The sequence below is a fragment of the Hemicordylus capensis genome, chromosome 2 (assembly GCF_027244095.1).
Source record: "Hemicordylus capensis ecotype Gifberg chromosome 2, rHemCap1.1.pri, whole genome shotgun sequence".
Taxonomy (NCBI): domain Eukaryota; kingdom Metazoa; phylum Chordata; class Lepidosauria; order Squamata; family Cordylidae; genus Hemicordylus; species Hemicordylus capensis.
The window spans coordinates 411,090,880-411,106,456 of record NC_069658.1 but is presented as its reverse complement, the minus strand read 5'-3'; the positions used below and the strand labels follow the sequence as shown (position 1 = coordinate 411,106,456).

General features: G+C 42.3%; 1 protein-coding gene across 8 annotated transcripts in view; it reads left to right on the top strand.

Moving 5' to 3' along the window:
- The window catches only part of AXIN2 (axin 2), a 115,435-nt gene that overhangs the window by 69,106 nt on the left and 30,752 nt on the right, over nt 1-15,577 (top strand). For all 8 annotated transcript variants that reach the window (XM_053301112.1, XM_053301113.1, XM_053301111.1 and 5 more), the window contains 2 exons: nt 67-1,000; nt 10,900-11,040. In XM_053301112.1, the coding sequence (XP_053157087.1) occupies nt 177-1,000; nt 10,900-11,040 (965 nt within the window). In that variant the 5' untranslated portion in view covers nt 67-176. The remainder of the gene's footprint in view (nt 1-66; nt 1,001-10,899; nt 11,041-15,577) is intronic.

Genomic DNA, 15,577 nt, shown 5'->3' with positions numbered 1-15,577 from the left:
TTTGATGTTGGGTGGATCTGGTTTTGATTAGATCAATACTCCCCCCCCTGTTTTTTTTTTTCCAAGAGAGAAGTCTTGGAGGATCCCCTGCTGACTTGAGAAAGGAAAGAGAGAGGCACACAGATTACTGAGGAACTTAAAAAGAAAAAGCCCTGCCAGGAGGAACTCCAGGAACCATGAGCAGTGCAGTGTTGCTGACTCACCTTCCAGACCCCAGCAGTAGCTTCAGAGAAGATGCCCCACGCCCCCCTGTACCAGGGGAAGAAGGAGAGACACCATGCCACCTGCCTGCCAACTTGTTTGTCATGAGAAACCAAAGCTTCAAGGCCATGTCAGTTTCTTCCAACCCAAGGAGGAATGAGGATGGTCTTGGGGAGCCAGAAGGCAGTGCATCTCCAGACTCCCCTCTAGCACGATGGACCAAATCCTTGCATTCCTTACTGGGAGACCAAGATGGTGCCTATCTCTTTCGGACCTTCCTGGAAAGGGAAAAATGTGTGGATACATTAGACTTCTGGTTTGCCTGCAATGGCTTCAGGCAGATGGACCTTAAGGATACCAAAACTTTAAGAGTAGCCAAAGCTATATACAAAAGGTACATTGAGAACAACAGCATTGTCTCCAAGCAGCTTAAGCTTGCTACTAAGACCTACATAAAGGATAGTATCAAGAAGCAGCAGATAGATTCTATAATGTTTGATCAGGCACAGACTGAGATTCAGACCATGATGGAGGAAAATGCTTACCAGATGTTTTTAACTTCTGATATATACCTTGAATATGTAAGGAGTGGGGGAGAAAATCCTGCTTACATTAACAGCAATGGACTGGGGAGCTTAAAAGTTGACTGTGGCTATCTCCCTACCTTGAATGAAGAGGAAGAATGGAGCTGTGCAGATTTTAAAAACAAACTTTTGCCATCCGTACTTGGGCTGTCCAGTAAAACACTGAGGGCTACAGCAAGTGTCCGAGCTACAGAAACTGTGGAGAATGGATTCAGGTAAGAGAACTAGTTTTGAATTACTTCTGGAGTCTGCTTCTCCTTAAAAAGACTTGCAAAGTGGAGATCTCTGCACATGCAACAGATGTTGTGTGTCTGTTGCAAGTAGATTTTTGGCAAAGATACTTTAAAAATAATGAACCTGAAAAACTTTGGCATTTCTTTCTGGCTTGCGGGGAGGGCTGTTTTTCTCCATAATAAAGAAAGCAGTACATTGTGGTTCTTAAGATCCACCAGTTCTTAAGGCTCTCTTAGACATATTTTTTAAAAAGCCAACCAAAAAAAACCCCAACACACTTCAAAGCGACTCTTGTTCTTTGAGACATGCGTTAATTGTTACCACTTTAAACCACATTAAGAGGAATTGGGAAGAGCACCATCTAGACATGTGAATGAGTAATGAATACTAGTTTGCCAGCTTTATCCCCAGCCAGTGTTGAAATGTGTAGATTTCATGTAGAAAATGGGAAGCAATTGTGCAGTGATGGAACAAGAAAATCCATATTATTACAGTGGGTACTTGTGTGATTTAACCTAGTGAATTTCAAGGAGGCAATGTATATGGAATATATGTATGCACATATGCACTTTTGGGAATGTTTTATAATTCCTAGATGCCATGTCGCTACTGTTAAGCCAAAGAAAATGTGTTCAGCCAGACAGATGGTTTCAGGTATGGGATGTTTACATAAACAATGTTCTACGTGTGTGTGTGTGTGTGTGTGTGTGTGTTTCACATTCAAAGGTTTCCAAATCAGCATTGTGCCTGGTAATTCCAGGAGTGTGATGGGAGCACTTTTTTTGGCTGTATAGGTTGATGAAAGTGAGCAAGAACAGTCCCTCACAAAATGGCAACATCATCGTATTCTCTCTCAATCATGACGAGTGGTATAATCTTCTGACAACTTATTCTCTTTCTCCCCTCCCTTTCCCCTTCATAAATGGGGATGTTGAACAAGGATCTGCAGAGCAGAAGGACCTGCTCTCTCTCCCTCTGTTGTGTATATTCTGTCTCGCTTTGGGAGTTTCTTTCTCAATCTGGTAAGTATTTGACATCTGGTTTACAGGAATTTTTGTTGAGTGTTTCTGTGATTCATGGACATCAAAGGACTTCAGGCATCTCTTCTGTTTTCAGCTTGTTTCAACTATGGCCTGCCTCTAAGAGGAGGGTTCTTGAATTGCATCTGTTGTGTTTCTTGCTTGCCCTTCATAGAAGCAAGCAGTGTTTATGGTCTTTTCCAGTGATAGAATTGGAAAGACAGCTGGTTGTAATTCAGCTTTCACTCACGCTAGTGCAAATCTGCAGGGCTCCAGATATCTAAGGGGCTTCTCTCATTTGTTGCCTGTGCAAATGAGATCAGTCATCTGTTACCTGTTTGTTTCATCTCAATGGCACGGAATGCTTGGTAGAGCATCTACTGTATTTACCACCTCAATGCCTTTCTCAGGCAAGTTTCTGTATTAGGGCTCTTAATAAGTAACTTTCCTTGTGGGGCCTTGAGTTGTAACTTATACCAGTTGCTTGAGTTTGACATCTAAATTTGCTGTTCTCCAGAACTTTAGTTTCTGGCTTCTCCACCACCATCACCACTCCCTTCTTCAAGTTGGGATAAGTAGATAAGTACTTTTAATTTCTGCTGGAAGCATGGTGTTAGGCATGGGTTTTTATGTTCTGCCACTATGTTTTCTAAAGTTAAATTGAGCAGAATCCTCAGGGTCTTAAGAAACTTCATCTGAACCTATAGCCAAATCCCTAATGAACATTTTGGTCAGGAATATTGATGCCCATTTTGTGCTGAAAATATTCAGAACTTCCATGGGAAGCAAAGACTGATTTGCCTCACACTGTTCTCTGAAGAGGAGGGAAGGTGTTTGGTTTTTGTTTGGTCCTCTTCACACCATGTGCCTTGTGTTTTTGTGAACAGAGTTGGACTTGAACATGGGTTCCACTCTCTCTGCTGCCATGGACTTACTGTATGTGCTTAGGCAAACTTCTGTTCCTCAGCTATCAAATGGAATTAATATCTCACATAATGGTTGTAGGTATAAACTCAACACATTTTGCCTATTAAGAGTGCTGCATTGATGAGTAATAGTAACTTTGGAGCTAGAATCACAAGAGTTGTATGTTGTTCAAGGGATCTTAACTTGCATGCCATTTTCTCAAGCCAGAGACCACCAGGCTTTGCTACTTCTCTCCTGGGTGTTAAGGTTCAATTTCTTTTGGTCTGTGGATGAGTTAATGTTATATGCACAGTCTAGCCTACTGCTGGTAACAGAAGATGACATACAAATACCTTCTCTTTTGGCTCGTGTCCAAATGTCTTCATCTTCCCTGACTTTTAAGTAATGTGTCCTTAAAAAAAAAATAGAGGTTTGTCTAGCATGTCAGCCGTTTGGAGATCTGTGTAAATGCTTATTTCTATTGCCTTTTGCTCCTAGGCTTTATTATAATGAAAGGGTAGGGTTGGAGCAGAAACTCTTCTTCTCCCTCTCTTATCCAGTATGTGTGTCAGGATATATTTTTGTATGTTTGGGGGCTTCTGAGGCAAATTAAATACTTCAAGCTTGATTCAGATGTTTTTTCCTCTCTTGCAGAATTAAAAGTATGTATAAATTACTTCCCTGGAATGAGGATCCTGAAGCTATTTCACTTCATTTTGTTGTACCCAGCTACTTAAAGTAGTGTTGAAAGTTTGTTTACATTAGATTCAGAATTGGTTACACACAGGTTTATGCTCACAGAACTGCCCTCTTATGGCACAGTCTGATAGCATAGAGGCCAATAATACAAAAACTCTTCTAACCATTACATTTTCTATTGCAACATCGGTGAAGCTGGCCTTGCACTAAATAAGTGATGGCTAGCAGATGACCCTCTACTGGCTCATTTTATGGGAAATGGTTCCCATTTTATGGGAAATGGTTGGCTTCAGTTATCAAAGTAAAATACCACCATTGTGAAGGAGAGGAAAGGACCAAAGCAAAAAGAACACTTCCTCACTTCTGGAAAGCAGTCTGAGGGAAGCCACACATTTGCATCACATGAACATGAGAAATATTGTCATAAATATTGTCAGCATGACATGGTCACCAGTGTTTCTGATCAAAAATGTGCCCAAGATAAAGTTACTGCAGGGTTAAATGAAGTTTTCTCAAGCACCAAGGGAATCTCCTGCTTGATCTGATCAGAGTAATCCATATCTTCCCTAGTGTAGCTTGACTGATGCATAGGCTTTCAGGTGGCTCTTTTGACCATGGGATGCCATCTTGTGCCCCCTTCCCCTATATAATGAAGCAGAACTCTGCCAATTTGCAAAGTCTCCAAGTAGACTCCATTGCTTGGTTTGAAATATAAAGATCTGATGCTTTTTTGTGAAACTGGAAACTAATTTTGAAGAGAAAACTGAGCATTGGATTCTTAAATCATGTTGATTGTCATAAGGTCCTCACAAAAGACACCCCAATGATTAACTCATTGTACTGCCTCTGTGATACAGGTCTACTATCTAACATAGCACCTGGAGTTACCCACTCTATTAAGATAAGAGATAATAGAGTGAGAAACTTCAGACTTTCTCCATGAAGCTGGAGAACAATTGCTACCAGACAGCTGAAAACACTTTCAATACTGAGTCTTAAGTTAATTTGGTGGTTTTGAGAGTGTATTTAATTAATTTGAAGGTTGTTTTTAGAGTATATGAATGCAAAAATGTACATTGGAGACCATTGCTTTGTGCAGGAATTTAAACTCCTTTAAAAGCAGTATGATGGCATCTGGCTACAATTAAGGTTGTAGTGTGGTCAAGATTTTTTTAAAGAAGGAACTCTATGAAAACATTTCTAATTGGTTTACATAATGTATGGTTTTTTTCTGTACAATCTGCTTTAACACAGGGTAAACTTAAAAAAAGAAAGAAATTTGATATGTAGTGATATGATTGTATGCAAATATTCTTCTTCACCCAATTGGTCTAAATTCTGAAAGTTCTTTTGCTAGTTAAATGTCACAGTAATATCTTGTGTCCTGAGTCTGTGTAGACTAGTCTGAAATTCTTCTAAATACTTTGAAATTTGTTGGGAGCAATAAGTTGAAGATTGACCTAACTAGAGGAGATGAACTCTAAAGTGACTACCTACAGCTACTGAAGAGCTTCTCCTTAACCTTCCCAGAGGGATAAAGTGTCAACATAACTAATGGTGGTTGCTATGATAGCATGATTAAAGTTGTAGTGCTGCCTGCACTTTAAAAGGAAGGCCTGTAGGATCCACTTAAAGAGCAGGACTGGATCTCTGCAGATGGTGAGCATCTTGAAACCAGATACTTTACAACAATAAGCCCTCATGGGTCTGGGTTTTGTTAAAGCAAGACATGGAATGGTTTCAAGGAGTGTAATTAAAAAGCCATGACTTCAACCTTCCTTGCTCCACCATGGGCAGCACCAACAACTTACAGTGGCCTAAAGAATGTAAATGGAACTTCATAAACTTACATGCTTCATCAATAGGGTTGGCATTTTTAAGGTACAAAATTTGGATTCTTTCTCTTCCCCCTTCCCCCTACTTTCTTTCCTCATAGTGTAACTATACTTTTCAATTGGAAACATGTGGGGCTGATCTATCTTGAAGATCTGACTTCTTTCTTTTGTCACTCTTTGCCATCTCCAATTCTTCTTTTTTCATCTCTTGAATGTCTTGATCTTCCCACTGAAATATCTTTGTGTGCTGTGGAAAAGAATGTGATCCCAGCTGTGCTTAAATACCTGACTCTTTTGCAGCGTGGCCTCCTGCAAAGGTCAGCTTGAGACGGAGGCCTAGAACTTCAGTCATGCTGTTTGCCGTCATGAAGAGGGCTGTCTGTCTGTCTCTCCCTCTCATCTCCCCCCAACCTCTTTCTTTGCTTAAGCCTTTGCAGAGGCTCATGTTTTCCCCTTGCCTGTGAAACAGGAATGCAGCACAGCAGGGGAGTAACGGGAGGGTGGGAGGACTTGTTGCTTGTGAGAAAAGTGAGTAAAGACTGCTGAAGAGGTCGAAAGTGGGTAACCAGGGCAAATGGAAACAAAGGGACTAGAATACTAGTGGAAAGGGAAGTGCTGCTTTTCATTAAGGCGGCCTGACTGCTCACTTAAACCAAGCTTTGCCTCCAATCTCTGCAAGTGGCTTGAGAGATTTTAAGGGTCTCTCCCCTCTCCCTCTGCTTTCTCTTTCTCTCACTTGTTTTGGTCTTAAACAAAAAACTTGTGGAGCATGATGCTGCCCCCTACCCAAGCCTCCCAAGTTGCTTGCAAGCAACTTTTATTTTAAGCCAGTGACTCTGTGAAAATGGAACAGCAAGCTATAAGAGCCTAGGCTGATCAGGGTTGCCAAATTGGATGTCTTTAGAATGAGGGATGTGGTCTGGCTTTGTGGTGTCTGTTGTGTGGAATGTTATGGAAGTGGTGTGCGTTTGAAATCAGGGGTGTCCTTTATGTTCTGTCAAGCAGGCATTTAGAAGATGGGGTGATGGCTTGAAATATGGAACATCTGGCAAACTTAGTCTGGATTCCAAGCACTTTGGCTTTGTGTATTTAAAGATGTTGCTGTGTATAAACAACAGAGAGCTTTGAAGAGCTTCAGCTAGAAGCAGTCGTCGTAATCCTGCAAACATTTGCACGCTCTACCCAACTCTAAATTCACCCTCTATCCCTTGTGTTTAGGGTGTAAATACAAAGTGTAGAATGCAGACTTGTATCCATATTGCTTTCCTTGTGTTGTATGTAGTGTTGCTGTCCTGTTGATCCCCAGTAAGAAAGGCCGATGACAGCAATGCCTTTTACTGGACTAACTTAGTTCAAATACAGATTTGAAGTTTACTTTGTACTGCACTTGGAAGAATAAGAACAGCCCTGCTGGACCAGGCTCAAGAAGGCCTGTCTAGTCCAGCATCCTGTTTCACATAGTGGCCCACACGCAAGAGGTGAGGGTATGCCTTCTCTCCTGCTGTTGTTCCCCTGCAACTGGTATTTAGAGGCATCTTGCCCCTTAGGCTGGAGGTGGCCTGTAGCCACTAATACACTTGTCCTTCATGAATTTATCTAAGCCCTTCTTAAATCCATCCAGGCTGGTAGCTGTCACCACATCTTGTAGCAGATAATTCCATAGGTTAACCATGTATTGTGTGGAAAAGTATACTCACGTATACTATGTCAACCGGATCACCTTTATTAACATGCCTGTTGACACTCTCAAAGAATTCCAAAAGGTTGGTGAAGCAAGATTTACCTTTGCAAAGCCATGCTGGTTCTCCTTCAGCAAAGCCTATTCTTCCATATGCTTAAAATTTCTATTTTTGAGAATGATTTCCATCAATTTACCTGGCACAAACATTAAGCTAACCGGCCTGTAATTTCCCAGACACTCCCCCCCCCCACCCCACAGATCCCTTTTTGAAAATTGATGTTACACTGGCTACTTTCCAGTTCTCCAGTACAAAGCCTGATTGTAAGGATAAGTTACATATTTTGCAAAGGGGTCAGCAATTTCACATTTGAGTTCTTCAAGGACACTTGGGTGGATGCCATCTGGCCCTGGCGATTTGTTAATTGCTAACTTCCACAGACATTTTAGAACATCGTTTCTTATCATAGAAATCAAATTATTATTATTATTATTATTAATCATCATCATCATCATCATCATCATCATCACTTCTATCTGACTCAGTGCCTTAGCCTCTGTTCTTGAGAAGTTTGGTTCAGACACAGGTATATGCTCAGTATCCTCCGCTGTGAAGACAGATGAATAGAACTCGTTTAGCTTCTCTGCAGTCTCCATATCCTCCTTACTAATTCCTTTCACTCCATCATCTAATGGACCAACAGTCTCCCTGGCAGGTTTCCTGCTTCTGATGTCCTTAAAGGTTTTGCTATTTCCCCTTGATGCTTTTAGCTAAATGTTCTTCAAATTCTCTTTTCTCCCCACTTACTGTCTCCTTGCATTTTTTGCAAGAGTTTGAGTTCATTTCTGTTCTCTTCATTTGGGCAGGGCATGCAGTTTCTGAAGGAATTCTTCCCCTGTGTACCTTCCTTGACTTTACCTGTTAGCCATTCTGGTATCCTCCCGGACTTGGTGGTACCTTCCTTCCTTTTTGTATACATTTTAACTGGGCTTCTGTTGTGGTTTTAAATAAACTCCATGCATTCTGGAGCAAAGTGACTCTTGATTTTCCCTTTCAGTTTTCTTTTCACCAAAATCTTCATTTTAGAGAAGGTTCCTCTTCTGAAGTTCAAAGTCGCTGTGTGAGACTTTCCTGGCAATTCTCTCTTTTCATACATGCTACATTTGATCACACTATGGTTACTATTCCCTAAAGGTTCCATGACACTGACATCTCACACACCACTCAGTTATAAGTCCAGGGTCCATACTTCTGGTTTGTTTATCTTTTCACTTCTCCAAGAAATGGTTCAGAAAAGCTTGCCTCCTGTCCCTCAATGTGGCAGTTTGGGCACATGGGCCATACTTCTTTTGTAACATTTTCTGAAAGTTATCAGCTGACTGAGAGATAATATAACCTCCAAAGGAGTTCTGACTGAACTTTTAGCAGTTTGGAATACTAAGAATTTCTTAAATCCAGACCTAAAATATTGTTGGTACTTAATATGTAGTACTTTTCCTAAACACTCCAAAGCAAGGTGGCCTCAGAGACCTCAGGCTCTCTAGTTGTTGTTGGAGGACTATAAATCCCATCATCCCTAGCTGCAATAAATTGTGATTGGGGATGGCAAGAGTTGTAGTCTAGCAACAGCTGGAGAATCTCAGGTTGGCCACCCCTTCTCCAAAGTCTTAACTCTTGTCTTTACTACAGCACTAGAACCGTAGGCAGGGACCCACAGATTTAGGCTTAGTTCACTAGCCAGCCATTATTTGTGGTCACCACCAGTCCCCTCATATCCTGCTCTGGCACAAAGGCAGAAAACTTGGAAGAGAAGCTGGTCTTCTGTCATTTGCACTGGGATATGGAGATGGTAAGAAGCAGTGGGAGCCCTCTCCTACTGTTCAGAAAGAACTCCTGCTGTTTCTTACTTTCTCAAAAATGGTAGTGGAAATGAAACCTGGTGAGGAGATCTGTTTGGTGCTGGGTTTTCTGCTCACCAGAGGCCTTGGGCTCTTGCCACGGGCAAGCTGGTAAGTGGATTTGTAGATGCCTGACAGTCAGAGGCGTAACTATAGGGGGGGCAGGGGGGGCACGTGCCCCGGGCGCCATCTTTTCTGGTCACGTGGGGGGCGCCACCATGACAAAAAAATTTTTTTGTTAATACAAATGTTTCCTGCTCAGTGCAGCAGCACTGCAGCAGTCAAGGGAGCACGTTGGCGCCCCCTCCCCCACGAGCGGTCCCTTCCGCGCCGCCCACGCCCCCCCATTGCTTTGCTTGGCGGCGGGCACTTGTGAGGAAAAACCTAAGTATAATGTAGTATGTTGGGGGGGTGGGGGGGCGCCATTTCAGTGCTTGCCCCGGGCGCCGTTTTCCCTAGTTACGCCTCTGCTGACAGTATGCCAGTATGACTATTCTCATATTTTACAAGGGAGATTAAAGCAGACAGTTTGCTCTTAAAACCATCAGGGAGTCTGTGGCTCAGGTTCTTCACAGTGCAGCCCACTTGTCAAAAAGTCTTGCTCTAAGTTCTCTGTAGAAGAACAGGAAAGAATAATATGTGAGTTTAACTAGTGAGGAAGACAAATTTTAGCTTGAGTGTTTTAGGTAAGACACCTTAATTGGAAAAAGTAAGTAATGGAACAAACAAGGGAATTATTAGATTTTTCTTCTGTGGAGGTTTCAAGAAATGTCTGGACAGGAAAACCTGTCAAGGATGCTTTAGGTATATCCTGCCCTGCCCTTGGGAAATGGCTTGTAAATGGATGATGCGTGAACTGTGGTGTCAACTTCCAGGCCCCAAGGTGGGCCATGGCATTTGTATCCTACGTTAAGCTCTGGTAAAATGTAGCAGTCAAACAGTTGACTTGTGTGGGTTAAAATGACAAATGTTCTCAGCAGTGTCCACATGAGCACTAAAATTTTAAAGGTGTTTATACTGGAGTGGCTTTTCATGGCAGACATTCTCCCCACCACATTGAGACATTTGAACTAGTAAGACCAATATGGAGGGCAAGCTTGTGAACAACATGCATTCTTCTCTCTCCACCCCACTTAAGACTGCTATTGAGACATTGTGGTGGAGGAACCCAATGCATATTGGATCTGCTCACAAGCTTTGCTATCATGTGGGTAGGTGCAAAAAAAACCCCATCACAAACCAAAACCTAGTATGGTGGTGTAGTTAGAGTCTTAGACTAGGATCAAGGAATCCCAGGTTCAAATCCCTATTCAGCTAGGAAGCTCACTGGGTGATCTTGATAACTGACCTATCACTTAACCTGTTGTACCTCACAGGGTGGTTGTGAGGAGAAAATAGGGGTGGGGAGTGTATCCATGTATGCTACCCTGAATTCTTTGGTAGAAGATCTTTAATATTTGGATGAAAATTTAAAGAAATAAACATCTGTGTGGTGGGGCAAAAAGTGGTATGAATCAGTCCTTTAAAATAAATAAATAATTATAGATCGATAGTGACTTCACAATATCCTGCAATGTTGTAGAGGCAGTAGACAGGCTTGTAAAATTATATGCAACTATTATGTATAAAGTGGTGAGTGAAAAATATAGGCTGTGATCCTAGACACTTTTACTTCCAAGAAAGTTCCATTGAAATGGATGGGGCTGACTTCCAAGTACTGGCAATGTTAGTAATTTAATTTGTCATGTATGTACTTGTAGAAGTGTCTCATTACTATTTGCACTTTTTATGTGTGTACTTCCTAAGTTGAAGAATAATGAAACTCCTATTTTTTATGTCTCTAGGTCCTTCAAGAGGAATGATCCTGTTAACCCTTACCATGTGAACTCTGGCTACGTCTTTGCTCCTGCCACTAGTGCAAATGATAGTGAAATATCTAGTGATGCCCTCACTGATGATTCTATGTCCATGACAGATAGCAGTGTGTAAGTATTCCCCTCAATTTCCCCCCCCACAAATATGTTATGTTCTAAAAGTTGAATACTTCTGCTCAAATTAGAGAATTTTTAGTGAGCTCTAGACCACTGAACTTATGTTTTAAAAGACTGTTTGACTTTAAGGTGCTACTGGACTCTTGTTTTTGTAGCAGCGGATTAACACAGCTACCACTCTGGAAAGTAAAATTAAGATATTCAGCCACAACTTGTAATAGACTCTAGCCTACCATGTAGGAGACATAAAGTAGTAGTATGGCTGGAGCATGGCAGGTTTTGCTGCTGATGTAATTGTATGATTGGTTCCCCCATTTCCATAACTCTTTCAGAAGGTTCCCATTCAACTCTTAAGTGGCCAACCCTGTTCTCCCAGTAGGACTTGAAAGCCAGCTTCTAACCCATTAAATGTTTCCATAATCTTGTCCCCATATTCACAATCTTGCCCCAGCCTTTACTTTTAGGACTAGGCGTACTATTATTATCTAATTAAGTAATAAAAACAGATTGCTTCCTCCAGGAAGTGCTTTCCAAGGTTATTAGTGAACTTACTGGTGTTACTGACCTGAAGGGCTGAGAAACCTTCTTGTGCCAAAACTGTACGTACTAGCTGAGTTTCTTCTGTATGGAGGAACTCCATGGAACATTAATTACAGGCATTTTGAGTGTCTCTGGAAGAATAGTAATCTTTGGTGCAAAATCCAGGTCTTCTGAAGTTGAAAAAATGAAGAATCATTTCATGCCTAGGCCAGATAGCTTTGTAACTTCTTGCAATTTATACATGCTTAGTTGGTACTCTCCCCCTCCCCCATTCCTGTGGTGTCTGTCAAATTGTTCTTGCCTGAAGAGGTTGGGCTTCATTCCTAAATATCCTCAAAGCACCGGACAGTCTCTCTCTCCCCCCCCCCGCCCCCGCTTAAAAATATATAGATTAAAAATCTTTGGGAGAGAAAGGTCCTGATCAGTTTGGGATAATTTAGAGTTATCCAGACCTTAATTTCAAATGCTTATTTCTGTCTTGGTTGAGGACATGCAATAGCTTTGAAATCTGACTTTGGAAATGCATCTTCTTCATTGCTGCAGTCATCCTGGTAGTGGTGCAATCAATATACACTCTTAAAGAAGAAAAAGTTTATAGATGTAAACAATGTTGTGCAGGCTTGGTTATCCCCCCTCCCCGTGTGTGTGTGTGTGTGTGTGTGTGTGTGTGTGTGTGTTGAATGCACATGTGGGTTTGGGTTGGTAGTCTGGGAAAGCAAATTCCTCCCCCCCCCTTTTATTGAACAATATTGGCATTAAATAAAAGAGCCGCATCACTCATTTGATTTCTCCTTGCCGGCTATGGTTTGTATGTGATCATGTGTCAACAGTGCATTCATTGGGTTAGTCATTTCTGGACCAATGTTGGGTCACTGGGGACTGGCAGGGCTAGGATTATACCCTCTCTTCACAGCAATGCCAATTGTAGGGCCTTATACAGATGAGAGCACTGAGTGAGAAATAAAGTGCATGGTGGATGAAAGGCTTAACTGAATCGCTTTCAGCCTATTGTTAGTCTAGGGGAGCTTAGAGGGGATAAGAGGGTAGCAGGCCGCTTTGAAATTTACTTGAACAAGTGAATAGGAGCTCCCCATAAAGCCATGCATGAAAGGAGCCTGGCTGTTTTTTCCTGCCACAACAATAGCCGGTACAGGCGGTGAGGAGCAGGGGAAGCTTGCCTGATTAAACTGCTGGGAGCTTCAAGATATGGGGAGGGGTGTGGGGGGCAGCAGAGTTTTCAATAGGACCCCGAATGGTTATATGGCTTTAGAGAGCAGCCTACCAAAGCTCAGAAATTTAATCAGTTCCTGCTGCAAACTGATCCAAAAACGCCCTACCCACCCACCCCCCTCTTGAACCCTTTGAAATGTTTGGATTTCCTGTCGCCTTGTCAGGGAGAGAAGCAGTCTCAAACTAAGAAGGCGCTGGGGTGTGTGTCTGTGTGGGATGCTCCCTCTTTTTCGGAGCTATGGCTAAATACCATAGACTCTTAGAGCAGAGCCTGCTGATAGCCTCCAACAGCTGTTGCCAGTTGCAGTAACACCAGCGCGTGCACCAAGTTTCTGTGTTTGAATTTCCTCCCTGCCGTGGGTGTAGGAAAGAGAAACTTGAGCAGACACACACACACAGACAGGAGGCTTCCTCATCTTTGGGTCGGGGGTGGATCGACAGCACAATCAGCTGCAGCTGTGATGGATTTGCCACCTTTTGATGCAGGAACATGGCATCATGGCAGTTTCCAGCACCATCAAACTGCTGAGTTGTGCAGTGCTGCACACCACTGTGCATGTTCAGAACGACTCCTGAAGGGTACAAACTGAAGGGCAGAATTGGTCTCTGTTGTGTTCGGACTCAAGTGGACGTTAAAGCCATTTGTGGTCTGGTCTGTGTTTTGAAGTAGGCTCCAGGTAGCCTTCCCAAAAAGGAAAATGTACAATCCTTTTCTGAATTTCTGTTTGACCCCCCAGGATCAACGTTGGGTTTTTTGGTTGAATCTCTCCTTTTTGGTGTTGGCCACAAAGCATCAGGCAAATTCAAATTTACATTTCTTGATTGGAGAGAAGGGAAGAGAGGAAAGGGGACCTTTTTATTATTTGGTTATATCTTATTTATGGATTTACTTTGGACACAGGGGAATACTGCTGAGCGAACTTCAAATATTACCTTATCTTACAAACCAGGCTTTTGATGTTGGCAAGATCAGAGGCTCGTTTCAGAGCCATTGCCAAATGAAGATGGGAGTGAATGCATATGCGCATGAGTCTGATATTTCAAAAGAAGCAGTGGAACTACATTCAGGTTAGGTCAGGCACATCTAAGTCAAAAGGCTAAGATAATTGGCTCAGCTTAAATGGCAGCTGACTTCAAAACTAGTGTTTCCCCAGAAACAGATTGGCTTAGCACCAGACTGGTTAGCTGAAATGTTTATAATTAAACCCGTGCTACCCAGTGTTTAAAACTCTACAGCTTTTGAGCCCAGAGTCTGGTTAACACACACACACACACACACACACACACACACACACACACACACACACAGAGGTTAGCACTGATATTGTACTGCTGCAGAGATTGTGTCAGTTATAGATTGGCAAAACTTTTTTTTCAGTCTTAAATTGAGTGTTTTCTGTTCTTATTTATTTATTGCATTTCTATCCCACCCTTTCCCCAAGAAGCTCAAAATATGCATGTTTTCTCCTCCCCCTCCTATTTAATCCTCACAACTCTCTGAAGTAGGTTTGACTGAAAGATAGCAAGTGGCCCAATGCCACCAGTGAACGAACTTCATGGTTGAGTAAGGATTTGAACCTAGGTCTTGCCTGTCCTCCATGTCAGTGTTTTGTTTTACTGTATTCTTTATCAGATTTATGCCCCGCCCCCCACCATTTTCACAGAGCTTGGGGTGATTGATAAATGTGGGAGTCATGTTACTTTAGCCTCACAGCTTTCCTGTGAGAGAGATTAGTTTGAGAGATGATGACTTGCCTAGTTCCACAAACTGAGCTCCATGGCTGAACAGGGATTTAAAATTAGAGGAGACCTTCCCCACCCTTCTCCAGTTCAGGTCCAGCACTTGTCCACTATACGGCACTAAAAAAATATTCAGTCTGTAAACTTGCAGCTGTCTTATAAGGTAAGGTCACTCTTGCTCCAGTTTTTCAGAAACTGGATGCTGAGGGACTGTGACATGGCCAAAGTCACCCTGTGAATCTGTGGCTGAAATGAGACTCATTCCAATGTGGTCTCCACTGTAGCATGCTGGATCTCCTTGGTTACCTTTTGTTGGGCTTAGAATTCAGGCACCACTTGCATGTGTTGCCTGTGGTTAATGCATTATCCCTTCCTCCAAAGCTCTTTCGTTTTAAATATCCAAGGACCAGAGTTTCGAAAGCACTCTCAAATCCTCATTAGAAGGTCTGTTTCTGTTTCTCAGGGCTGCTAAGTAATGCCACCCTCTTACAAAAATGAGATTCACCAGCCTTTTAATTTAATTTTAATTAACATCTTCTTCCAGGATAGCTGCTGTTTCAGAAAGCCAATTAAGAGGACACCCTCATTTATCAAAATTATTGGGACAGGGAGCACTGAAAACATCTGGGATAATCATTGGAAGGCTCGGTTGAATAGGAGAGAATGTTGCACGGACTTGTGCTGATGTAGTGCTGTGTGATGGACTTTGTTGGGGATGTGCAGAATGTTCCACAGTTGAATGTTCTGTGGTTCCGAGTGTTCAGAGTTTGGAACAGAACACCCTTCAAATTAAGGGCCTGTTCTGAGCTCGGAACAGTCTGTTTCAAGTTGGAATATTCTGGCTTCTATTTTGGAATCCAAAATTGTATTCTGGCCTCTGTGCATGCTCAGCAGCCATTTGCGTGGTCAGCACCACCAAGCTAATGGCTGTCGTGCATGCGCAGAGGCCAGAAGAGTGTTATTTTGGAATTAAAAATGGCACTTGGAATGTTCCAACTTGAAACAGGCCATTCTGTCGGAA